The 26,490-nt window shown below is 49.3% G+C and overlaps 1 protein-coding gene across 2 annotated transcripts in view; it reads left to right on the top strand.

Annotated features, from left to right (window-relative positions):
- Positions 1-26,490, top strand: part of DYNC2H1 (dynein cytoplasmic 2 heavy chain 1) — a 478,712-nt gene that overhangs the window by 30,714 nt on the left and 421,508 nt on the right. For both annotated transcript variants that reach the window (XM_044284009.1, XM_044284008.1), the window contains exons 13-15: positions 5,605-5,700; positions 18,448-18,609; positions 25,916-26,014. In XM_044284009.1, the coding sequence (XP_044139944.1) occupies positions 5,605-5,700; positions 18,448-18,609; positions 25,916-26,014 (357 nt within the window). The remainder of the gene's footprint in view (positions 1-5,604; positions 5,701-18,447; positions 18,610-25,915; positions 26,015-26,490) is intronic.

The following is a 26,490-nucleotide window of genomic DNA, read 5'->3' as shown; positions in this document are numbered from 1 at the left end:
TACATCGCTCGGCTTCTGTGGGCGCTATCTGCTGGCTCACTGCTGTTCGTTGCTCTCTGCTGCTGCTGATCTGGGCCATCTCTACTCCTGACGTTCTTCTGAGGCACTGGTAGGACAGTTAACCCTCTCCTAACCCTCTTGGTCATAGCTGCTATAACCCTTTGTGGTCTCTATATTAGAGTACAGCCACACTTCAGCATATCAGATCCCACGGGTGCCCCCAAACCCTGGTACCATGCCTGTACCGCCTGTAAGGAACCTTTTCCGCGTGGGCAATCTGAGCCGCATTGCCTTGCATGTCAGGCCCCGGTGCAGGGCCCGCTTCCCGCTGCGCCCCCCGGTGCCTCTGAACCCCCTGACTGGGCTAGGTCTCTGTCTCAGGCGGTGGAAAGCCTTACACACGTAGTGGGCCGTCTCGTGGATAGACCGCCTCTCCCGCAGGCTGCCACAATCCCTGTCGCACCCGCTGGGACTACCGTTTCTGCCGCCCCCACTGGTTCCCTGCCTCCCAGCGAATCTTCCAGGGCCCAGCATACTCAGAAACGTTCAAGGGTTGAGCGCACATCTTCTCCAGATGCTTCGCTCTCTCCGCCATGCGTGCGAGCTCAGTCAAGTCTATCCTCTCAAAGGGATACGCTTTCTGAGGGAGAACTGGCGGATTCGGACGTGGACATGGACTCAGAGCTTCCGTCCAAATTGGCGTCCGCGGTGGGGCATCTTATCACTAGCATCCGTGATACCTTTCAGCTGCACGATGACCCCCCCAGCTCTGAACAGGCCGGCGTGTCCTTTCTCTGCCCCAAACAGGCCTCCAAGGTTTTTCCCATACACGCTGATTTTTCTTCTGTGGTATCCAAGGCTTGGACTCGGCCTAACGTCCGCTTTATTACACCCAAAAAGCTGGACATTTGTTATCCCTTTTCAGCGGATTCTGTGACCACGTGGACATCCCCGCCTAAGGTTGATCCTCCCGTGGCTCGCCTGTCCAAAAGCACTACTATTCCTGTACAGGACGGATCTTCCCTCCAGTCTGTTGAGGACCGTCGTACGGAATCCCTCTCCAAGGCCATATTTACTGCCTCTGGTTCGGCCCTTAGACCGGTCTTTGCCTCCGCCTGGGTTGGTAAAGCGGTCTCTGAATGGGGTTTGCAACTGGAACAGGAGTTAGGGTCCGTTCCTTAGCCCAACTAATTGTTGAGGCCGGAAAATTCGTCTGTGAGGCCTCCCTTGATGCGGGTGCCCTCATTGCCCGTTCCTCTGCCCTGGCAGTTTCTGTCAGGAGGGAACTCTGGCTGAAGGTTTGGGCGGCGGACGCCGCTTCCAAACGCTCTTTGGCCGGCCTACCATTCACGGGTTCCCGCCTGTTCGGAACCCGTCTGGACGAACTTATATCAGAGGCCACGGGTGGGAAGAGTACTCACCTCCCCCAGTCCAGGCCAAAGGGCGCCCCCCGTGGTTGCGCTGGTTCGTCCCGTTTTCGGTCCTTTCGCAAGCCCACCAGGTCTAGACCCGCGGCCAGTTCCTCTTCCTCTGGCCCAGCCCAGGATAGACGCAAGAAGCCGTTTTTTCGGACGCAACCTACCTGGCGCAAGTCCCAGCCTGCACGGGCTCCCACAGGCCAGCAGCCCTCTGCCTGAAGGTGCGCCCCCACCCACCCGGGTGGGGGGCCGCCTTCTCCTATTCAGGAACGTATGGCGGGCCCACATCTCAGACGCATGGGCGCTCGAGATTGTATCTTGCGGATACAAAATCGAATTTGCGTCCATTCCGCCAGACCGTTTCTTCCGATCCCGTCCTCCGCGGGATCCCGTACGAGCCGCCGCCTTCTTCGCGGCCATTCACTCTCTGATGGACAAGGGTGTCGTCGCCCCCGTGCCTCCGACGGAAAGGTTCAGGGGGTTCTACTCGAACCTCTTTGTGGTTCCCAAGAAGGAAGGCTCAGTGCGACCGATCTTGGACCTAAAACGCCTGAACCGTTTTCTCCGACTGCAGAGATTCCGGATGGAGTTTCTCAGGTCCGCAGTGGCCTCCCTGGAAAGAGGGGATTTCATGGCCTCAATCGACATTCAGGATGCATACCTCCACGTTCCGGTTGCTCCATGTCATCACCGCTTCCTGCGCTTCGCGGTGGGGGACGATCACTTCCAATTCGTCGCCCTTCCCTTTGGTCTGGCGATGGCCCCTCGAGTGTTCACCAAAGTCCTGGCCCCTGTCTTGGCCCTTCTACGTTCAAGAAGTGTTTTTCTTCTCCCATACTTGGACGACATCCTGGTCAAGGCACCCTCCTTCTCTCAGGCATCCGGCAGTGTGGAACTCACTCTGGAGACCCTGACGCGGTTCGGTTGGATTATCAACCACCCCAAGTCTTCCCTTACCCCCTCCAGACGGCTGATCTTCCTGGGGATGCTCCTGGATACAGAGTTGGCGGAGGTCCGCCTTCCGTCGGACAAGCGTCTGGCCCTTCGCGGGTCGGTTCGCAGTCTCCTCCGTCATCACCGCCCTTCCCTCAGATCCAGCATGCGGTTGTTGGGAAAGATGGTTGCCTGTTTCGAAGCGGTGCCGTTCGCACAATTCCGATCCCGCACCTTTCAGAGGGCAATTCTGTCGGCCTGGGACAAATCCCAGAGGAGTCTGGACAGGACCTTTCTTCTGCCTCCCCTGGCTCGGGCTTCCTTCGGCTGGTGGTTGCATATCCCTCTAAGGGGGAAGTCCTTCCTTCCACTGAACTGGCTGGTGATTACCACCGATGCCAGCTTACGGGGGTGGCGGGGGGTTTTCCCTCCCCGGTCCGTCCAGGGCGTTTGGTCTCTATCGGAGTCCAGACTTCCAATCAATATTCTGGAACTGAGGGTGATTCTTCTGTCCCTCAGACACTGGACCCATCTGCTGAGGGGCCACCCTGTTCGGATCCAATCGGACAATGCCACGGCTGTGGCATACATAAACCATCAGGGAGGCACTCGCAGCGATGCAAGAGGTGACCCTCATTCTCCTCTGGGCGGAGACGCACGTGCCGGCCTTATCTGCGATTTACATTCCGGGGGTGGACAACTGGGCGGCGGATTTCCTCAGCCGGTCCACCATCGACCCGGGAGAATGGTCCCTGCACCCAGAGGTGTTCGAAGCCCTTTGTCTTCGCTGGGGTCGCCCCGACGTGGACCTCATGGCCTCCAAATTCAACCACAAGGTCCCCCTATACCTGGCCAGGGCACGGGACCCGAAGGCATACGGCGCCGACGCGCTCGTCCTTCCGTGGCGCGAATTCTCCCTTCTGTACGTCTTTCCTCCTTTTCCCCTCCTGCCACGGGTTCTTCGGAGGATCGCGGCAGAGGGCGTCCCCGCGATTCTAATCGCCCCGGATTGGCCCCGCCGGTCTTGGTACACCGACCTAATGTTGCTGTTGGCAGACGCACCGTGGCCACTGCCCTCCAGGGAAGACCTTCTCTCTCAGGGACCGATCTTCCACGAGCATTTAGGCTCGCTACGTTTGACGGCGTGGCTATTGAGACCGCCGTCTTAACGCGACGGGGTTTCTCTGCGGACGTAGTCCGCACCATGATCCGTGCTCGTAAGCCCGTATCCTCTAGGATCTACTATCGGGTTTGGAGGTCCTATCTGGGGTTCTGTGAGTCCCGGAGCATCCCACCTCTCCGGTTTTCTCTTCCCACAATCCTGTCCTTCCTCCAGTCGGGTCTGGACCTGGGGCTGAGCCTCAGTTCTCTGAAGGGTCAGATTTCGGCGCTGTCTATTCTTCTCCAGCGTCCCCTGGCCCCTTTAGGGCCAATTAAGACCTTCTTACAAGGGGTGGCTCACTCTGTTCCGCCGTACCGCCCTCCAGTTCCTTCCTGGGACCTGAATGTGGTGCTCTCGGCGCTCCAATCAGCCCCCTTCGAGCCTTTACGGGAGGTCTCCCTTCGCCTTCTGTCCTGCAAGGTCATCTTTCTTGTGGCCATCACGTCTCTCCGACGGGTGTCGGAGTTAGCGGCTCTTTCTTGCTCCGAACCTTTCCTGATCTTCCACCAGGATAAGGTTGTGCTTCGGCCTGTCCCGACCTTCCTGCCAAAGGTGGTCTCCGCCTTTTCACATCAATGAGGACATCGTCCTTCCGTCGCTCTGTCCCTCTCCTTCCCACCCCAGAGAACGGGAACTGCACCGTCTGGATGTGGTCAGGGCGTTGAAGATTTACTTGGAGGTCACCGGATCCTTTCGGCGCACGGACTCCCTGTTTGTGGTTCCGGAGGGTTCGCGCAAGGGTTTGGCGGTCTCCAAGGTGGCTATTGCCCGTTTCATTAAACTGGCGGTGTCTGAGGCTTATCGAGCCAAGGGCAGAGCTCCGCCTTTCGGCGTCACTGCTCATTCCACCAGAGCAGTCGGAGCTTCCTGGGCGCAGAGGCATCGGGCCTCGGCTGAACAGTTGTGCAAAGCAGCCACTTGGTCCTCTCTGCACACTTTCACAAAGTTCTATAGAGTGCATACGCATGCATCAGCGGATGCTGCTTTGGGCCGCCTGGTTTTGCAGGCAGCGGTTTCCTGATGCTCTGGTGGTGTTCCGCCTTTGGGTTTGTGGTCACTCCCTTCTTGGACTGCTCTTGAACGTCCCAAGGTCTGTGTCCCCCAAGGAAAATGGGCGAGAAAAGGAGATTTTTGTATAACTTACCAGTTAAATCTCTTTCTCGCTCTTCCTTGGGGGACACAGCACCCACCCTTCTGTGTTTGGTTACAGGGTTATGGTTTGGCGCCCCGTTGGGTTGCTGGCTGGTTGTTTCCGTTATTGGTTGTTATCCTTTCACTACTTGGACACGCAACTGGTAGCCTCTATCTCCAGGCTGAGGGTATAGCTGATGGAGGAGGGGCTTAACAGTTTTACTTAGTGTCACGCCTCCTAGGGAGCTGAGCTATACCCAAGGTCTGTGTCCCCCAAGGAAGAGCGAGAAAGAGATTTAACTGGTAAGTTATACAAAAATCTCCTTTTTATTTTTACTTAACTAGTTTTTATGTAGTGTGTCATTAAAGGAAACTTTTTTGATCACAATGGGACCATAATAACTATACGATGACTCCTCTCAAATGAATTTGGGTAATCTATAAGAGGTGAACCCGTCATAGTAGATGGGCAGAAATGATTTTGACCAAAACTTATTTACTGAATACCTCATATTCATTTACAGAGTGAACCTATCGTTAGTAAAGTATGTAATTCATGTGTTCAGGGTTTGCAGAGCACCATGGCATTGTGTGTTTGCTTTTGTAGTTCAGCCATAGCAGCTCGTACCTGCACTTTTATATCATTTTATAGGATATGCTGACTAACTTCGTTTTTTGGGGGCGTCATTAAAACAGACACTATTTGCAAGTAGTACTGATCAATGTATTCTGTTTATATGAACATTTCTGAAATGTAGTTAAAAATATGGTTTTATTAAAAACTGTAGTGTATCCATGGATACTTTTATGGTAAGATGAATACAGGGTGTTGTACTACACTAGGCAACAGCGGTGAAAGGGAGCTGATGGAGGAAAGGAGCTGGAGAAAAGCTTTTGAATTGTTATCAGTAAGTTACAAATATGTTAATCCGTCTTACTCTTTTTTCCTGATATTTTTAGGTTGCCCATTTCTACAACACAATAGACCAGCAGATGATTCAGAGTCAGAGACCAATGATGTTAAAGTCTGCATTAGCCTTTGAGCAGATTATTAAGGTAAGCATCTTGTACAGCACACAACAGACTTTGCACCTTATGGGGTATTGCCGTCTTAGATACAAGTATACCACATGCGTGTCCAAACTGAAACCACAACACAGTGACAGATCTATAACTCGGGGTCATCAGGGTTATGTCCTTTGAAATAAAAAATATTGCTGTGTGCTGCGCTATTCTTTCCATTAAACAATATAATCTGCTTTGGAGATATGAACAGAGGATAGCTTTCCAGTCCTGTTTAAGCTGGCCATACACATTATCGACCGGAAGCTATGTTCCTTGTACGTATATACTGTATGCCCACTTGGCTCTGCCAGGCATTCATTATTATTTTATACAGGAGAGAGGAGAAAGCTGCTTCCATACATTTCTGACAGCAGGACGAAGGACAGCCAGGTGCTCCCATGCTTGCGAGTTTGTTGATCTGCCTGCATATATTTGTATTGATGGCTTTATTACATTTTATGTTGGTGCTTTTCTCATTCTTCTATTTTAAAGGGGGTTTTCAAGTGTTCATATTCCGCGCACTCCCACCAATCAGTTGCTCACACGGGATTCTGGATACCCTAGGAACCCTCTTCATGTGATCGCTGGGGTCCCAGTGGTTAAACCATCAAAAATCATACATTTATCTCTTATCCTGCAGTTGAAATGTTTTTCATGCACCTAACCCCTCTAAGTTAGTACAGGTTTGCAGGTGCACATCCTACAAAGACTGCCCCTATAACATAGACCTCGGCCTGTTCAGTTTGTTGGCTACAGTCTCTGTAGTGTTTTATTTAGGGTTTTTTTCCCCCCTGTTCCTACTGTATTCCTTTTGGTACTTTCCTTCTTCACATTTGGCTGTAGTTGATTCTGATGCCAAAGAAATTTATCAATGTTGCCTCAGAAGAGTATTAACTTTTAGTTTTCTTGCTACGTTTTATTCTTAACGGGTTGTTGAAATTCTGTCAATTTTAAGGGTCCATTCTCACATCCGTATGTGTTTTTTGGATCCGTGTTAGGACCCCGAGCTACTTGAGAAACCTTGGCGCTGTGCTCGGGCTCAGACATGTCCTACACTATAGGACATGTTGGCTAATCTCTCAATTTTTAAAATCAGTTTGAGGGTTTAGTAAGACCGCAGAGTGCACCTGTCTTTGCTATTATTATATTGCCGCATCGGATGCAGACCCATTTTACGGATGTGTGAATGGACCCTTATGAAAGCGAACTGGCACATAATCAAGAATTTGAATAGGCAAGTAACTGTACAGGAAGGGAGGAAGCGTGCCACTTTTGACTCCCAGCTCCAAGCAGAATTAGTTCTATAGGCTTTAAGAACTTGAGATCAGCCCAACATTTAAAAAAAAAATTTCACCTCGACTAATTTTCCTTTTCTTGTACAGTCCATTGGGGGACACAGACCATGGGTATAGCTTAGAGGTATTACTAGGAGGGACACTATGCAAATACAAAAGAGAGCTCCTCCTCCTCGAGCTATACCCCCAGGCTCCACCAGGAGGAAGTCAGTCTTTGCTTAGTGTCCTGTGAAGGATGATGACACTTGTGTTGATTCTACTCCGGTTTGTTATTTTCTTTCCAGATGGGGACACAGGTCAGCATAGCGCTTTCCTGGTCCCCCGTGGAGTGCCCGCCGCCGTCTTTAGGATGCTGCCTGGCTACCTCCATTTTCCCCCAAGAAGACAAGTGGATCCGGGCTCGACCTGTTAGCTCCGGCATCCCACCAGCCCCTGGGTCACCTGCTTCTGCCCTCCATCCAGAGCACTGTACTCCGGTGAGTCAGATGTCTGAAGAGGTGAGCCCTGCTGGTACTGAACAGAGGGAGAAGACTGCAGGAGCAGATAAGTATAACTGCAATCCCCTCTGCTCCCCCCCTCCCCCTTTCTCCCTGCCTGATACCTATAGGCCGCCTGGGTGAAGTGGGGAATGGGTGTTTTCTGTTTGGGGGTACTGGGGCAACTGGAAGCACTTTACTGGGTGGTATCTTCCCTGCTGGGACTCCTCAGCCCTCTCGGTTCTCTCACTTTGAGGCTTTTTCTATTGGGCATGGCTGTTCTCAGCGCGGTGCTGGTGCCGGCGCTGCTCCTACATTCTCCAGCAGCACCCGCCAGCGGCAGGCCTCCCGCTTCATTCAGGGGCCTCCGATACCAGACATCGCCGTCCAGACCTTCATTAACCCCCGCTACGCCACGTTTGGCGCCGGGGGACATCTTTTCATATAGCGGCGTGCGCTCTTTTCGCGCTTCTATGACGCGTCCTGGGGCCGGAGCCTTAGCGCTTCGCTCCGGCGTCTTCCACCGCTTGCTGAGAAGCTCCTCGCACGCGTGACTGCTCCCCTGCTCCTCTCTGGTGGACTTCTGTGCTGTTGCCTGGGTGGTAGGACATGTTAGCCTTTTTGCTGCAGCTGGTAGATTTTTTTTTTTTTTTTTTTTGTGGTTGCCATCATGCCTAAGCCTAAGTCTGCCAAGACCTCTTCTCAGACCTCAATGGGGTCCTGTATGGAGTGTCTTCTGCCACTTTCTGTCTCTGGTATCTGTGCCTCCTGCCCTGCCCCTGGACAGGATCACCCTTCTCCTCCTTCTCTTGCCCAGCCCAGTCCCCCCCCCCCCCCCCCCCCGTCCCTGCGGAGTCTGCGGTTCCCACTTGGGCATCTGCCATGTCCAGTGCGGCCGCTAATTTGGCCTTTATTCGCCAAGGCAGCCATGTCCTTTATGGAACGTATGGCAGTTTCCAATCCTGTGGCACCAACCACTCCATCTCCTCTCAGTGGTTCCCGCAGAGGACGCCTGACTGCTAAGCGGCAGCATCCTTCATCGGATGACTCCGCTTCCCCCCCCTCGTCTAGAGGCGCGTTCGGTCGACTCCCCTAGGGAGCGCAAGTCTGAAGGGGAATTGTCCGGTTCGGACGAGGTCATGGAGCGGTACCCCCCGCCTAAGCTCTCCACCATGGTGGCTGACTTAGTGGCGGCTGTCCGTGACACCTTTAATCTCCAAGGGGATTCTCCTCCTTCCTCTAGGCGCGAGTTCGCCCTTTTCCCCCACAAAAAGCCGGAGGCTGCCACGTTTCCTGTCCATGAGGAATTTTCCCTGGTCATATCCAAGGCCTGGGACCGTCCTAATCAAAAGTTCTCTGCCACCAAACGCATGGATACGCCTTATCCTTTTCCGGCTGACAGTATGGAGAAGTGGTCTTCTCCCCCTAAGGTGGATCCCCCGGTGGCCAGGTTAGCCAAAAACACGGCCCTCCCTGTCCTAGACGGCTCCTCTCTGCAGGACGCTGTGGACAGGCACCTAGATTCTCTTTCCAAATCCATTTTCTCACTGGCGGGCACATCCCTGTGGCCTGATTTTGCCTCGGCATGGGTGGCCAGAGCCCTCTCGGTGTGGTTGCAGCGCCACCACCAAGACCTGGCGGAACAAGATGCGTCTGCTGACACACACTGGATTTGGTTCTCCAGATGTCTCAGGCTTCCAAGTTCCTTTGCGAGGCTTCCATGGACATTGGTTCCCTCTTTGCCCGCATTTCAGCCCTCTCGGTCATTCACCGCAGAGAGGTCTAGTTTAAGGTGTGGGACGCCGACGCTTCTTCCAAGCGTTCCCTTGCTAACCTCCCCTTTGAGGGTTCCAGACTTTTTGGGGCTCAGCTGGACGAGTTCATCTCTGCCGCTACAGGGGGCAAGAGCACTCATCTTTCCCAACCCAGGTCCAAGCGCCCCTTTCGGACCAGGTCTTCCTGTTCCCGGTATCAGTACTTTCGCCGCTTCTCTTCTAGCAGGACGTTGTCTGCTTCCTCCGCTGGGGGGGTCTCAGGACACCCGCAAGAAGCCCTCCAAGCCCCAGCCTTCCTGGCGCCCGAGGGCACAGTCGGCCCGCCCTGCTGCTCCCAAGCAGTCTTCCGCATGAAGGGACGCCCCCACCCCTCGTGGTGGGGGGCCGCCTGCTCTCTTATCAGCAGTTTTGGAGGGCTCATGTTCAGGACGCCTGGGCTTTAGAAATTGTAACGTCAGGTTACAAGAGAAAATTCGCGTCCAGACCGCCTAAACGTTTTTTCTCTTCTCGCGTTCCGGAGGATCCGGCCCGAGCCTCGGACCTCCTGATGGCAGTTTCTTCCCTTCTGGACCGGGGTGTTATTACCCCAGTTCCCCTAGAGGAACAGGGCACAGGTTTCTATTCAAACCTGTTCATGGTCCCGAAGAAGGAGGGGTCGGTGCGTCCGATCTTGGGCCTGAAGCTGCTCAACAAGTTTCTGCGGGTGCGGAGGTTTCGCATGGAGTCCCTCCACTCTGTTATTGTTTCTCTTCTTCCAGGGGAGTTCCATAGACATCCAGGACGCCTATCTGCATGTCCCTATCGCAGAATCTCACCAACGATTACTGCCCTTCGCCATTGTTGGCCAGCACTATCAGTTTGTCGCCCTTCCTTTCGGGTTAGCGACCGCCCCTCGGTCTTTACCAAGATCCTAGCGCCGCTCATGGCGCTTCTTCGCACCAGGGGCATTCCTTTGCTGCCCTACCTGGACGACATCCTGATAAAGGCCCCCTCGCTTCCGCAGGCCAAGGACAGCGTCCGGATCACTGTTCAGACTCTGGAACAGTTCGGCTGGCTGATCAACTTTCCAAAATCCTCTCTCCTCCCTTACCAGAAGCTCTCCTTCCTGGAGGTGGTCTTGGATACCTTGGCCGCCAAAGTGTTTCTTCTAGACTCAAAGTCCTCCCAGATCCAGGGGTCGGTGTCACACCTGCTGCGCTCCCCTTGTCTCTCCATCCGGGAGTGCATGCGGGTCCTGGGTCTTATGGCGGCCTCTTTCGAGGCCGTACCATATGCCCAGTTTCACACTCATTCGCTGCAACGGGAGGTCCTTTCCCTCTGGGACAAGACCTCTCGTGGTCTGGACGCTCGTGTCCGCCTGTTTTAGTGGGTTCGGGCAGCTCTCCCTTGGTGGCTGTCCCCGATGAACCTGACGTCGGGAAGATCTTTCCTCCCGTTCTCCTGGACGACCGTCACCAGTCTCACGTTCTGGTGTTGTCAGCGGTATACATTCCGGGAGTCGACAAATTGGACAGCGGACTTTCTAAGCCGCAACAAGGTGGATCCAGGTGAGTGGTCTCTGCATCCGGATGTATTCGAAGACGTCTGCCGCCGGTGGGGCCGTCCGGATGTGGACTTGATGGCGTCCAGGCTCCACAACAAGCTTCCGATGTTCCTGGCTCACGCTCGGAATCCGAAGGCGTACGGGGTGGACGCGCTGGTGTCTCCGTGGCAGGACTTCAGCCTCCTATGTCTTCCCTCCACTTCCTTTGCTGCCGAAGGTTCTACGCAAGATCGAGGCGGAAGGGATTCCGACCGTTCTCATCGACCCGGATTGGCCTCGCCGCGCATGGTTCTCCGACGTCGCTCGAATGCTGCCGAACGCCCCATGGCCTCTTCCCGACAGAGAAGATCTACTGTCGCTTTGTTTAACGGCGTGGCTGTTGAAACCACCATCCTGAAGAAGAGGGGGTTCTCGGATTCTGTAGTTAGAACCATGATCAGAGCGAGGAAGCTGGCTTTCTCCCTGATTTACTATCGTACCTGGAAGGCCTTCCTTGCCTTTTGTGAGAACTCTGGTTTCCCTCCCCTTTCGTTTTTCATCCCGATGGTGCTCTCGTTTCTTCAGTCTGGCCTTGAGATGGGACTGTCGCTGAGCTCTCTGAAGGGTTAAGTTTCGGCTCTAGCCGTCTTTTTTTCAGAGGTCCCTTGCTCTCCTGGGTCCTGTGAGGACTTTCCTGCAGGGGGTGGCGCATTCGGTCCCTCCGTACGTCCCCCCTTTACCTCCTTGGGATCTTAACTTGGTCTTGCGCGCCCTCCAGACGTCCCCCTTCGAGCCTCTGAGGGAGGTCTCCCTGAACTTTCTCACCTGGAAAGTGGTCTTCCTTGTGACCATAACTTCCATCAGACGGGTTTCGGAGCTGGCTGCACTTTCCTGCCAGGAACCCTTTCTGTTTTTTCACCAGGATAAGGTGGTGCTCCGTCCGGTTCCCTCCTTTTTGCCCAAGGTGGTCTCCCCCTTCCACCTTAAAGGGGTTGTCCAGGTTCAGAGCTGAACCTGGACAGCCCTCCATTTTCACCCAGGCAGCCCCCCTCACATGAGCATCGGAGCAGTTCATGCTCCGATGCTCTCCTTTGCCCAGCGCTAAATTGCACAGGGCAAAGGCATTTTTCTGAGTTCCGGTGACGTACCGGGCTCTCTATGGGGCTGACAGGAACCCCGGTGACATCACCGGCACTGATGGGCGGGATTTGGCTCTGCCCTAGCCAGTAAAACGGCTAGGGCAGAGCTAAAGCCCGCCCCTCAGAGCCGGTGACGTCACCGAACACACTGCTGGGCGGAAGTTACCGCCCGGCAGTGTGTTATTGAAAACACAAGAGCCTGTGCCCTGCGCGGTTTAGCGCAGGGCACGGGAGCGCATCGGAGCATTAGATGCTCCGATGCTAGGCTCAGGGGGGCTGCCGGGGGGAAAATAAGGGTATGTCCGGGTTGAGCTCTGAACCTGGACAACCCCTTTAAGGAGGATCTTGTCCTGCCCTCCTTTTGTCCTTCTCCAGCAAACCCCAAGAAACGCTCTCTCCATTCCCTGGATCCGGACCATGAAAGTGTATCTGACGGCTACCGCTTCCGTCCGCCGTTCAGACTCCCTCTTTGTGATTCTCGAGGGACCTCGTAAGGGTCTGGCGGCCTCAAAGGTCACTGTGGCGCGATGGACTATTGCCGATGGACTATTGCCGCGGCTTATCGCGCTCGTGGCAGGGTTCCCCCGGCTCGGATTACCGCTCACTCCACTAGGGCGGTGGGAGCTTCCTGGGCAAGGCGCAATCGTGCCTCTGCGTCTCAGCTGTGTAAGGCGGCCACCTGGTCGCCCTTACATACCTTTACGAAGTTTTATCAGTTGCATTCGCTGGCTTCAGCTGATGCTGTCTTTGGCCGCAGGGTTTTGCAGGCTGTGGTTCCTGTTTGACCGTTGGACGTTCCTCCTGGCGGTGCTGATGTTTTTTCCCCACCCCATGGACTGCTTTGGGACGTCCCATGGTCTGTGTCCCCCAATGGAATGTACGAGAAAAGGAGATTTTTTTTTTGTGAAACTCACCTATAAAATCTTTTTCTCGTCTTTTCCATTGGGGGACACAGCTCCCACCCATTCTGCCTGTTGCAGGAGGGGTTCAGTTCAGTTCTGTTTGTGGTTGGGCCTCATGGTCTTTGGTCCGATGGCTTCCATTATTTTTTCTTTCTCCTTCTCCTACTGCTTTTGCAACGCCTGAGTTCCTCCTGGTGGAGCCTGGGGGTATAGCCCGAGAAGGAGGAGCTCTCTTTTGTATTTTCATAGTGTCCCTCCTAGTAATACCTCTAAGCTATACCCATGGTCTGTGTCCCCCAATGGAAAAGACGAGCAAAAGATTTTACAGGTAAGTTTCACAAAAAATCTCCTTATTTGTAAGTAGACATTACCTTTGTTGTATAGTAATGATTAAAGTGGAGTTTGCTTGATTCGTTGCCTTTTTGTGTTTAATGGAGTGAATCTGTGCATTCTGCGAAAGAAAATTGAATTTCTTTGGACTTGAGTAAGAAAGGGATGCAAATGAGCTCCTAACAAGATCTGCCTCTGATGCCACCAGATGTAAGGCAGCTATCCTATAAGTCAGTGTTCGACCCTTTAATTAGGCCTTGAGACATGACTTGGTTATTAAATAAGCCAGCACCTCATCTGCAGACAGCTGTTTCGGGGTGATTGCCCCTCATCAGTGCAGAGCAGAGAGTACTGGCCTAACTGGGTGAGAGGCCAAGTCAGGATTTGGGGGGTACTATCTCTACTTGCGAAGAGAGCGCCTTAGTCAGGCTTAAATCTGGTGGCATTAGAGGCAGAGCGTGTTAAAGGGGTTGTGTCACTTCAGCAAATGGCATTTATCATGTACACCAGGTTAATACGAGCCACTTACTAATGTATTGTGACTGCCCATATTGCCTCCTTTGCTGACTGGATTCGTTTTTCCATCACATTATACACTGCTCTTTTCCATGGTTACGACCACCCTGCAACCCATCAGTGGTGGCCGTGCTTGTACACTACAGGAAAAAGCGCCAGCCTACGTGAGCTTCTATGGCTTCGGACACCAGAGAGGCTGGCATTTTTCCTTTAGTGTGCAAGCACGGCCACCACTGATGGATTGCTGGGTGGTCGTAACTATGGAAACGTGTAGCGTGTAATGTAAAGGAAAATTGAATCCTGCCAGCAAAGGAAGCAATATGGACAATCACAATACATTAGTAAGTGCCTTGTATTAACTTTCTCTACACGATAAATGCCATTGGCTGAAGTGAGACAACTCCTTTAAGAGCTCATTTGCCTTCCTTTTTCTTCTCGGGAGCATGTATGGCCTTTAAGTCTCCCCACTATCAGAGGAGAGATAGTACCCCCAAAATTTGGACTCAAATTAGTAACCTAGTACATAAGGCCGAAAAAAGACATTTGTCCATCCAGTTCGGCCTGTCATCCTGCAAGTTGATCCAGAGGAAGGCAAAAAACCCCTGTGAGGTAGAAGCCAATTTTCCTCACTTTAGGGGAATAAAAATTCCTTCCCGACTCCAATCAGGCATCAGAATAAATCCCTGGATCAACGATCTCTCTCTAGTAGCTATAGCCTGTAATATTATTACACTCCAGAAATACATCCAGGCCCCTCTGGAATTCCATTATTGTACTCACCATCACCACCTCCTCAGGCAGAGAGCTCCATAGTCTCACTGCTCTTACCGTAAAGAATCCTCTTCTATGTTTGTGTACAAACCTTCTTTCCTCCAGACGCAGAGGATGTCCCCTCGTCACAGTCACAGTCCTGGGGATAAATAGCTGATGGGAGAGATCTCTGTACTGCCCCCTGATATATTTATACATAGTAATTAGATCTCCTCTCAGTCGTCTTTTTTCTAAAGTGAATAACCCTAATGTTGATAATCTTTCAGGGTACTGTAGTTGCCCCATTCCAGTTATTACTTTAGTTGCCCTCCTCTGGACCCTCTCCAGCTCTGCTATGTCTGCTTTGTTCACTGGAGCCCAGAACTGTACACAGTACTCCATGTGTGGTCTGACTAATGATTTGTAAAGTGGTAGGACTATGTTCTCATCACGGGCATCTATGCCCCTTTTGATGCAACCCATTATCTTATTGGCCTTGGCAGCAGCAGCCTGACACAGTTTTTTGCAGCTTAGTTTACTTTACATTACTTAATTCCCTTAGGATACGGGGGTGTATGCCATCCGGTCCTGGCGATTTGTCTATTTTAATCTTTTTAAGTCGCTGTTGTCAGTGGCGTACCAAGGGGGGGGCGGGGGGGGGGGCGGGCCGCCCCGGGTGCCACTCACAAGGGGGGTGCCTGACGGAGTCACCCGTCCCCGGCTCCATCCACTGCTGCGACGCGAAGGATTATTGCGGCAGCGGGCGGCGCGCAACATGACGTGACGACGTCACGACGCTGACGCCGCGCTGCCGCCTTCACGGATCAGAAGAAGGATCTCCATTATACCAGCGGTCGGACGGCCAGACAGCGGGCATCATCAAAATAAATGTGAGAGAGACGACGAGTAAAGTAAATAATTGTGTAATTAAGGGGGGGTGTACCGTGTAATTAAGGTGGGGAGGGGGTGTAATTAAGGGGGGGTGTTATTAAGGGGAGAAGAGAGGGTGTAATTAAGGGGGGGGTGCAGGATTTGTTCATTTTATTGATGGGGATTTGGATTTTTTTTCTTTTTGGTGCAGATGGGGCCTGCACCCCCTTAAAAAAAATCACTTTCCATCTGCACCAAAAAGAAAAAAAATCCAAATCCCCATCAATAAAATGAACAAATCCTGCACCCCCCCCTTAATTACACCCTCTTCTCCCCTTAATTACACCCCCTCCCTTAATAACACCCCCCCCTTAATTACACTGTGTAATTAAGGGGGGGTGTTATTAAGGGAGGGGGTGTAATTAAGGGGAGAAGAGAGGGTGTAATTAAGGGGGGGGGGGGGGTGCAGGATTTGTTCATTTTATTGATGGGGATTTGGATTTTTTTTTCTTTTTGGTGCAGGTGGAAAGTGATTTTTTTTTTAAGGAAGTGCAGGTTTTTATTTTATTAACCACCTCTGGACTGCCTAACGCAGATGTGCGGTCCGGAGGTGGCAGCGCTGTGCACAGCGACGCATATACGCGTCATCTCGCGAGACGCGAGATTTCCTGTGGGCGCGCGCGCTCACAGGAACGGAAGGTAAGCGTTAGCGAGTGGATCTCCAGCCTGCCAGCGGCGATCGCTCGCTGGCAGGCTGGAGATGTGATTTTTTTAACCCCTAACAGGTATATTAGACGCTGTTTTGATAACAGCGTCTAATATACCTGCTACCTGGTCCTCTGGTGTCCCTTTTGTTTGGATCGACCACCAGAGGACACAGGTAGCTGTGTAAAGTACCACCAAACACTACACTACACTACACCCCCCCCTCTCATTGATCACCCCCCTGTAAGGCTCCATTCAGAGGTCCGTATGATTTTTACGGATCCACTGATACATGGATCGGATCCGCAAAACACATGCGGACGTCTGAATGGAGCCTTACAGGGGGGTGATCAATGACAGGGGGTGATCAGGGAGTGTATATGGGTGATCACCCCCCCTGTAAGGCTCCATTCAGACGTCCGTATGATTTTTACGGATCCATGTTTATTGAAAACATTGAAAAAAGTTTGCATGTTTTCTTAACTTTCTTGGGGGGGGGGGGGGGCGGGGGGGTGCCAAACAAAGGGTTCGCCCCGGGTGCCAAATGCTCTAGGTACGCCCCTGGCTGTTGTACTTCTTCCTGGGTCAGATAGGACACTTTTAATGGGAAATTTATTTTTACATTCTGCATGTCATCTGACAGTTTATTTTCCTCAGGGAATACAGTGGAGAAAAAAAATATTTAACAGCTTTGTTTTCTCCTCGTCGCTCTCTGCGACTCCCCCCTCATTACTCTTTAACGGGCCGACACCTTCAGATTTATACTTTTTAACATTTATATAATTGAAGAACATTTTAGGGTTAGTTTTACTCTCTTTGGCAATTAATCTCTCGGTCTCTAGTTTGGCCGCTTTTATTAGTTTTTTACATGTTCTACTTTTTTCCTTATAGTTTTTAAGTGCTTCCGTGCAACCTTCCTGTTTTAGTGTTTTATATGCTTTCTTTTTGTCATTTATTGCTTTCTTTACAGTTCTGTTTATCCACATTGGTTTCTTTTTGTTCCTTAACCTTTTATTCCCATACGGTATGTACCTCTCACAATGAGATTTTAGGATGCTTTTAAAGATATCCCATTTTGTGGCTGTATTTTTATTTGTGAGGACTTTATCCCATTTAGTTCGGCCTATGGCCTCTCTTAGTTGGCTAAATTTAGCTTTTTTGAAGTTTGGTATTTTTGTTCCTTTGTTCAATAAAATGCTTTGTTTCAGGGAAGACACCTTTTTCTTTCCTATGGTAGTAGACATTTCAAATATCAAACTATAGAAGGTAGAATAAAGCCATAAAAAGTTTACTCAAATCTGTATTTTCTTTCTGAAGATATTGACCCATTCTAACATGTCAGTCTGGCTACTTGGAGAACGCTGTTCCTGTTGCCCCCCAGTAGGCTCTCTGCTGTCGCATCTTCATGTGTATATGTTTGGCAATTTGGCACAAAGCTGTGGTTTTGGTTTTCTCCATTTTAACTTCTGAATCTCCCATAACATATATGCAGTATTCTGCTCGGTTGATGTATGGTTTGTTACTCTGCCATTTGGTTTGTGCTGTTGCAGATACTATTTCTTTGGTACCTTGCAGGATTTGGCTAAAACGTATTCCTCTCCCCAAGTGCTCCAAGCTATATTTTTGCTTGTACATATGTTTTTATAAGGCCCCAACCATTTAACATCTATATCGAAGAACCTGAGAAATATTTTTCCTGTCAAAGGACATAACCCTGATGACCCCGAGTTATAGATCATGTGACAAATCTGTCATTGACTTTTTATAGGGTTTAGGCTGGGTTCCCATCATGTTTTTACCATCCTTTTAACGTGTGCAAAAAACGTATATGTAAAATGTATGCCTCAGACTGAGGTCATACAGTGGCATCCGTTCTCCATAGAGTTCCATTGTAAAAAAAAAAATCAAAAAGCTTTTTTTACTGGACTGTGCAAGATACACGGATGTGGTGTGGTTCATTTTTGTATCCTTTTTTTTGTAACGTATAAATCAAACTAAGGCATAAAACGAGATGTGAACCCACCCTTGCTGATCTGGCATGCTTTTTGGGTTTTATTTTAGTTTTTTCTTTTCATTGCAAACTTATTTGCATCAAGTTTATGAGTAAACCATTTGAAGATACAACTTGTTGATTCTGAGTTCTCAGTAATTTCCCTCTTGCCTCTGTTCAGTATTGAAGCCTTCAGCTTTCCTAGAATAAATTAGAACATGAAATGGATATGTCTTGAGTTATCGAAAATTGCTGTGTGAATATTTGGAAAAAAGTGGGGGAAGGAAATGTAAAATCGACAATCCTTAGTGCTGCACACATCTACCCGGGTCCTCCACACTTGTCTGCAGGCTGCCCACTTGCACCTATGTATAGTAGATACCTGTGAAGGTTGGAGTTATGTGCCTGGATAAGAGCCTCAGAAAACTTTTTTTTAACATATGGATATTTTTTTTAATTCTTTTCTAGAGTTCTAAGGCAAGCTCTGGGGAATCTGGCCAAAAAACACGTATAACATGGGACAGTCCTAAAGAACTTCAGAGCTATATTGAGAAGCTACAAAGTGCAGCAGAGCAACTTTCTACTGAAAACCGGAAGCTCAGGAAGAAACATACAGACTTTTGTGAAAAGGTGAATTATTCTTGTGTCATCATTCCATTGCCTGATAGTCCTGAGGAAGCCAGGTTGCCGGCAAAACATGTCGGGGGACAGTGGTCTTACTTTTAATTAGCAACCGCTGAAATTGCAATTGTCTTTAGTGTGACCTGCAGGCACACTGGTGATAGGCCATCCTCACATGGCATTAGAGGCTGAACTTGCTAAGATCTCATTTGCATACCCTCTTCCCAGGATTCCAGAGGAGCATTGCCTGGCCTATAAGTCTCCTCAAGCTGTTTAGGGGCCCTCCAGAAGGAGATATTGTGTCTCCCAAAGCTATCCTCACACTACAGTTAGTTACTTCTAGACAATGTGCTGTATGAACAGCTTGTTTGATTAGTCACTGTTTGTGCCTTTAATGCACTTAGGTTTTAGGGTACTTTCACACTTGCAGCAGAGGAATCCGGCAGGCAGTTCTGCTGACTGATGGCATTTGTAAGACTGATCAGGATCTTGATCTGTCTTACAAATGCATTAAAATGCCGGATCCGTCTTTTCCGTGTCATCCTGCCTTTTTTTTTTTTTTTTAACATTCTGGTATTTACATTCCGGTAAATACCGGCATTCCGGTATTTGTAATGCTGGATCCGGCACTAATACATTCCTATGTAAAAAAAAAAAAGCGGGATCCGGCATTCCGGCAAGTGATCCGGATTTTTGGCCGGAGATAAAACCATAGCATGCTGCGGTTTTATCTCTGTCCTGATCAGTCAAAAACACTGAACTGAAGACATCTTGATGCATCCTGAACGGATTGCTCTCCATTCAGAATGCATTAGGATAAAACTGATCAGTTCTTTTCCGGTATTGAGCCCCTAGGACAGAACTCTGCGCCGGAAAAGAAAAACGCTAGTGTGCAAGGACTGTTAGAATATCTATATTTGCCATTCATGCGTTCAACCTTGTAACCCTAGTGATGCCTTGTATACCACGTGTGATGTACAAGATTTATTATTTGTATTGATTTTTCCAAAAAGTTGTTTAATAAAGGTTATCTGATTTAAAAAAAATAAAAATCATTTGACACCACTGCAAACGCTCTTGGTGATGATGAGAGTTCTGTTGCAAACAAGCTTTTGGAGTGCGTCAATGCAGTTCTGCTTCAAGTAGATAGTATTTTATGGGCCTGGAGGCCACTGCAGGGGCTACTGTAGAACCTGTATAGGTCAGATAGTGTGTATTTAAAGGGGTTGTCCCATCTTGGATATTGGGGGCATATCGCTAGGATATTCCCCCAATGTCTGATAGGTGTGGTGTTCTGCTCATTCTCCTGGACTTTGCCCTGTAGTTGCGATGTCAGCAATTATACTGTGTCTTTGAGTGGGTTTTTTCCAGCAGGGCTTCAAGCAGGCTTGGATCCAGTTACTTCTATCAGGAATTTTATATTTCAGGGCTCCATACAGGCAAAACTGTGTGACCCCCTTCCCCCGCATTTTTATTTACGCTGTTTACTAGTCACCATAAATAATATGCTTACTATATAACTGTTTTGTGATATTTAAAAAAAAAAACAGTTAAACTATAAGGCATAAAAATCCCATGTTTACAGCAGAGCTTTTGTATAGAAGAGTGGTTAAGACAGAAGGTCTGAGGTTCAAATCTCAGCGAGACCTGTAAAAAAAATATATATATATTTGTAGTAAAAGTTATTGGAGAAAAAATAAAATTTTTACTCTGCAGCTTTTTTTCTCTTATGGTAAAAGTTTAAATTTTTAGCAAAATTATTACAAAAATAACGAAACAAAAACCATACTTAGTAGAAATATCACAGTTAGGCCTCATGCACACGACCGTTGTGTGCATCCGTGGCCGTTGTGCCGTTTTCCGTTTTTTTTCGCGGACCCATTGACTTTCAATGGGTCCGTGGAAAAATCGGAAAATGCACCGTTTTGCAGCCGAGGCCGTGATCCGTGTATCCTGTCCGTCAAAAAAATATGACCTGTCCTATTTTTTTGACGGACAACGGTTCACGGACCCATTCAAGTCAATGGGTCCGTGAAAGAACACGGATGCACACAAGATTGGCATCCGTGTCCGTGATCCGTGGCCGTAGGTTGCTTTCATACAGACGGATCCGAAGATCCGTCTGCATAAAAGCTTTTTCTGATCTAAGTTTTCACTTTGTGAAAACTCATTTCCGACAGTATATTCTAACACAGAAGCGTTCCCATGGTGATTGGGACGCTTCTAGTTAGAATACACTGCAAACTTTGTACAAGACTGCCCCCTGCTGCCTGGCAGCACCCGATCTCTTACAGGGGGATATGATAGCACAATTAACCCCTTCAGGTGCGGCACCTAAAGGGGGTAATTGTACTATCATATTCCCCTGTAAGAGATCAGGGCTGCCAGGCAGCAGGGGGCAGACCCCCCCCCCCTCCCCAGTTTGAATATCGTTGGTGGCACAGTGTGCGCCCACCATCGCCCCCCCCTCCCTCCCTCTATTGTAATAAATCGTTGGTGGCACAGTGTGCCCCCACCATCGCCCCCCCTCCCTCTCTCTATTGTATTAAATCGTTGGTGGCACAGTGTGCCCCCACCATCGCCCCCCCTCCCTCTCTCTATTGTATTAAATCGTTGGTGGCACAGTGTGCCCCCACCATCGCCCCCCCTCCCTCTCTCTATTGTATTAAATCGTTGGTGGCACAGTGTGCCCCCACCATCGCCCCCCCTCCTTCCCTCCCTCTATTGTATTAAATCGTTGGTGGCACAGTGTGCCAACCACCATCGCCCCCCCCCCTCTATAGCAGTAACATTGGTGGCAGTGTGCGATCTCCCATTCCCCCCCCCCATCATTGGTGGCAGCGGAGTTCCGATCGGAGTCCCAGTTTAATCGCTGGGGCTCCGATCGGTAACCATGGCAACCAGGAAGCTACTGCAGCCCTGGTTGCCATGGTTACTTAGCAATAGTACAACAGTAGAAGATTCATACTTACCTGCTTGCTGCTGCGATGTCTGTGAACGGCCGGGAGCTCCTCCTACTGGTAAGTGACAGTTCTTTAGCAATGCGCCGCACAGACCTTTCACTTACCAGTAGGAGGAGCTCCCGGCCGGACACAGACATCGCAGCAGCAAGCAGGTAAGTATGAATCTTCTACAATTGTACTATTGCTAAGTAACCATGGCAACCAGGGCTGCAGTAGCGTCCTGGTTGCCATGGTTACCGATCGGAGCCCCAGCGATTAAACTGGGACTCCGATCGGAACTCTGCTGCCACCAATGATGGGGGGGGGGGGGGCGATGGTGGGGGCACACTGTGCCACCAACGATTTAATACAATAGAGAGAGGAAGGGGGGGGGCGATGGTGGTTGGCACACTGTGCCACCAACGATTTAATACAATAGAGGGAGGGAGGGGGGGCGATGGTGGGCACACACTGTGCCACCAACGATATTCAAACTGGGGAGGGGGGGGGGGGGCTGCCCCCTGCTGCCTGGCAGCCCTGATCTCTTACAGGGGAATATGATAGTACAATTAACCCCTTTAGGTGCCGCACCTGAAGGGGTTAATTGTGCTATCATATCCCCCTGTAAGAGATCGGGTGCTGCCAGGCAGCAGGGGGCAGTCTTGTACAAAGTTTGTAGTGTATTCTAACCTGAAGCGTCCCCATCACCATGGGAACGCCTCTGTGTTAGAATATACTGTCGGATCTGAGGTTCACGAAGTAGCTCATATCCGACAGTATATTCTAACATAGAGGCGTTCCCATGGTGAAGGGGACGCTTCAAGTTAAAATATACCATCGGATTGGAGAAAACTCCAATCCGATGGTATAAAAGAACTCCAGACTTTACATTGAAAGTCAATGGGGACGGATCCGTTTGAAATGGCACCATATTGTGTCAACATCAAACGGATCCGTCCCCATTGACTTGCATTGTAATTCAGGACAGATCCGTTTGGCTCCGCACGGCCAGGCGGACACCAAAACGACTTTTTTTTCATGTCCGTGGATCCTCCAAAAATCAAGGAAGACCCACGGACGAAAAAACGGTCACGGATCAAGGACCCCGTTTTTGCAGACTGTGAAAAAAAACTGTCGTGTGCATGAGGCCTTATGGTGTAAAAAAACTATTGGATACATATGCAAATTAACCAGGGATGAGTCCTGTCCCTGAAATGAGTCCAGCGTGAAGGAGCCCAGCACAGCCCCGCATCCTCCGAATCTCCTTCTTGCTCCCCGACGTCACAAAGCTAGAGCGCCGTAATCTCGCGATGCGCGAGCTAGCGCATGCACAGTGTCGGCATAGTGTTCCTTCCCTGAGCTGGCATCAGCCTCAGAGAACGAACTGCCCATTCGCTAGCTCGCACATCACGAAATTTCGGCGCTCTAGCTTTGTGATGTCGGGGAGCAAGGAGGAGATTCGGAGGATTCTAGACTCATCTCAGGGACAGGACTCATCTCAGGTTAATTTGCATATCTATCCAATAGTTTTTTTACACCATAAAAGCACACAGAGCTATGGGGACTGGGTATTGCGGATGTGCTAGCGTCCATCTAGCAACCCATGTCCTCAGCTCTATACACAAAATCCCGGTGACAGGTTCCTTTTAAGTGATTTCTTTTGTATAGGAATATTTACTGGAAGAGGGCCCCTCCACCAGGTTACATGCAGCACGGATTTATCAGTATTCACTAATGAGGCTGATCCGTGGATCTGTGGAGTGTGAGATCGGAGTAGAAGCAGAGACCTGATGGTACAGACACTTCTCATGAGTCTTGTGTCAGAAAGTAAAGACAGGGTGCGGGTCACAGATCACAATTACACTAAAGGAGTCAAAATGTACTCAGAACACCATCATCTGATTTATATAATGAAGTAAAGTTGAGTGCTAGTGTTATATTTTTTTTTTTTATGTAGCTGGAGAACCCCTTTAATAATTTTAGTTTCAGGTTCCATCTTGTTCTTGTCTATCGGATCTATAACCTACTTGTTCTTGACTAATTAAAGAGGGAAGGATGTTTAGGAGTCTGTTAGCTAGTATTTTCACATAAATCTTCATGTCCGGATTCAATAAGGAAATGGGGCGGAAATTAGAAGGAGTTGCGTCTGCTCCAGATTTAGACGACGTAATTATGGTTGGAGAGAGCATTTCCTGAGGGAAGGTTCTTTTTTTTCCAGCTGCTTCATTGACTGATGACTCTAAATGAGGTGTCAATTCCTCTGCAAAGTATTATATTTATAGTATCTATTGGTTTAGGAAGTATAAGAAACGTGTGATTTCTAGAGGTAGCGGCTATGTAGTATGTTCATCAATTTTTACATTTTATGATGAGGAATAATATTCTGTAAATGTGGCGACTTTTTTTGCGGGTTTATTATTTTCTGATTACCATGCGATGATAAGTAAGCTGTTCTCTGTTTTGCCTGTCTAGTTTTGGTTAGTCTACAGGTAGCTAAAATTTTCAGGTCTGTTATTTAAAGGGGTGCCCGGGTTCAGAGCTGAACCCGGACATACCCATAATTTCACTAAGGCAGCCCCCCTGATGTTAGCATCGGGGAATCTCCTGCTCCGATGCGCTCCCTTGCCCTGCGCTAGATTGCGCAGGGCAAGGGCTCTTTTGTTTACAACAACACACTGCCGGGCGGAGGCTTCGGCCCGGCACTGTGTTAGGTGAGGTCACCGGCTCTGATGGGCGGGCTTTTATGCTGCCCTAGCCGTTTTACTGGCTAGGACAGCGCTAAAGCACGCCCATCAGTGCCAGTGACGTCACTGGGCTTCCTGGTGGCCCCATGGAGAGTTCGGTACGTCACCGGAACGCCTGAAAATGCGATTTAGCGCAGGGCAAATGAGAGCATCAGAGCATAAACTGCTCCGAAGCTCAAGTCAGGGGGGCTGCCGGGGTGAAAATGGAGGTATGTCCGGGTTCAGCTGTGAACCCAGACAACCCCTTTAAGACATAAAAATTAATTTTATATTTTTGTGAGGTTGCCTCATATTGATTTATAAATGTTCTGATCTTAGAATCAGATTTTAGAATCTTCTCACAGCTTAGCCTAGGCCATGTGACATCACCTTCATCGGTCACGTGGCCCAGGCGCAGCTCAGCCCCATTCACTTAGAGCCAAGCACCAACACTATACAATGTGCTGCTCTGGGCTTGTTAAGCTGAGAGAAGGCCGCGGTGCTACTGCGAGTGCTGGTGCTTTCTCAAACGGCTGATCAGCGGGGGTCATGGGTTTTGGACCACCACCGATCAGATACTGATGACCAATCCAGAGGATAGATCATCAGTATAAGGGCTCATGCACACAAACGTATTTTCTTTCGGTGTCCGTTCCATTATTTTTTTATTTTTTTTGCGGACCGCATGCGGAACCATTAATTTCAATGGGTCCACAAAAAAAACTAGACTGAAGTTACTCCGTGTGCATTCCGTTTCCGTATGTCCGTATTTCGGTTCCGCAAAAAAATAGAACATGTCCTATTATTGTCCGCATAACGGACAAGGATCGTACTGTTCTATTAGAGGCCATCTGTTCCGTTCGGCAAAATACGGAATGCATATGGAGGTACGGTAATCCGTATTTTTTACAGATCAGTTTTTTTTGTTGTCTGAAAAATAGATACGGTCGTGTGCATGAGGCGGTCTGCAAAACACTGATCCGCAAAAAATACGGATGATGTCTTTTTGGCATCTGTATTGCATCTGTTTTTTTATTTTGGTGGATCCATTGTAACAATGCCTATACTTGTCCATTTTACGGACAAGAATAGGACATGCTCTATATTTTCAGAGGGGCTACGGGACGGACATACAGATGCGGACAGCATCTGATGGGTCCTCATCCAATCCACAAAATAAACGGAGCGGACACGGAAACTAAATATGTTCGTGTGCATGTAGCCTAGAACTCTCGGACATTGTGTGGTGATATGGGAATTTTTTTTATTATTTTTTTTAATGTTTTAATTTTTTTATTTGTGGTATTTCAAATGCAAAGGGGATTACTACTAGTGAAGGTGTTAAAGAAAAAGAATTCTTTGAGGGCATTTTTGCATCTTCCTCTGTAGTCAGGGTGATTAATGATATACGGTATATACGGTGTTACCGAAGTACGGCGCTGGTGGGGAAGGGGTTTAGTGAACTTTCAATGACTGGATGGTGTGTTTTGTGGATGTTGTTCTGTTTATTCTAGAGATATGGGTGCTGATTCATCATGCCTACACTCCTGTGAGATACGATGCTGCCGCTGTCCGCTTTTTTTTTAATCGACTCCATCAGATATTTAATAAAGCCGAAGCTGTCATTTATTACATTTATTCTTTTTGCAGGTTGTTGCGCTCATGAGCATTGATTTGCTCCGCCAACAACAGCGATGGAAAGATGGACTTTTGGAAATGCGCAGTGTGTTCTCCAGCCTTGAATATCAGGTAATTTCTCCGGGCAATGTTTTCTGACTATTGGACCGACAGTAGATTATTTGTATAGGCCTGAAAGCAAAGTGTTTAGTGATAATAGGGGAGATTTACTAAGTGGTGGAAATTGGAGCCAAAAAAGATTGAGTACATGCTATATGCCAAATATATTATGTGTTTTAGACCCTTTTTCACCTTAGTTGACAGTTTTTTTTTTAAATTGTCTAGAAATAGTGGCATGATTAGGAAGAGTAATACGATGTGCCAACAGTGTGCAAGGTGTTGGTATAAAGTATGCCAGTGACGAGGTCGCAGAAAGAAGAGGAAACTATCTGACCCGCCCAGTGACTTACACCTAAATCATTATTCTACACGTGCCAATATGATAAATTTAAGTTATTCATGTCGACAGTAGTGAAAAGTCTCCCCAATTGTTTGCTCTTTCTAGTGCATTTTTTTTTAGTCAACAGGAAACATGATAGCCGGACCCC

Source organism: Bufo gargarizans, chromosome 3 (genome assembly GCF_014858855.1).
Source record: "Bufo gargarizans isolate SCDJY-AF-19 chromosome 3, ASM1485885v1, whole genome shotgun sequence".
Classification (NCBI taxonomy): Eukaryota; Metazoa; Chordata; class Amphibia; order Anura; family Bufonidae; genus Bufo; species Bufo gargarizans.
The sequence above is the reverse complement of the archived record's forward strand: the minus strand, read 5'-3'. Positions and strand labels throughout refer to the sequence as shown.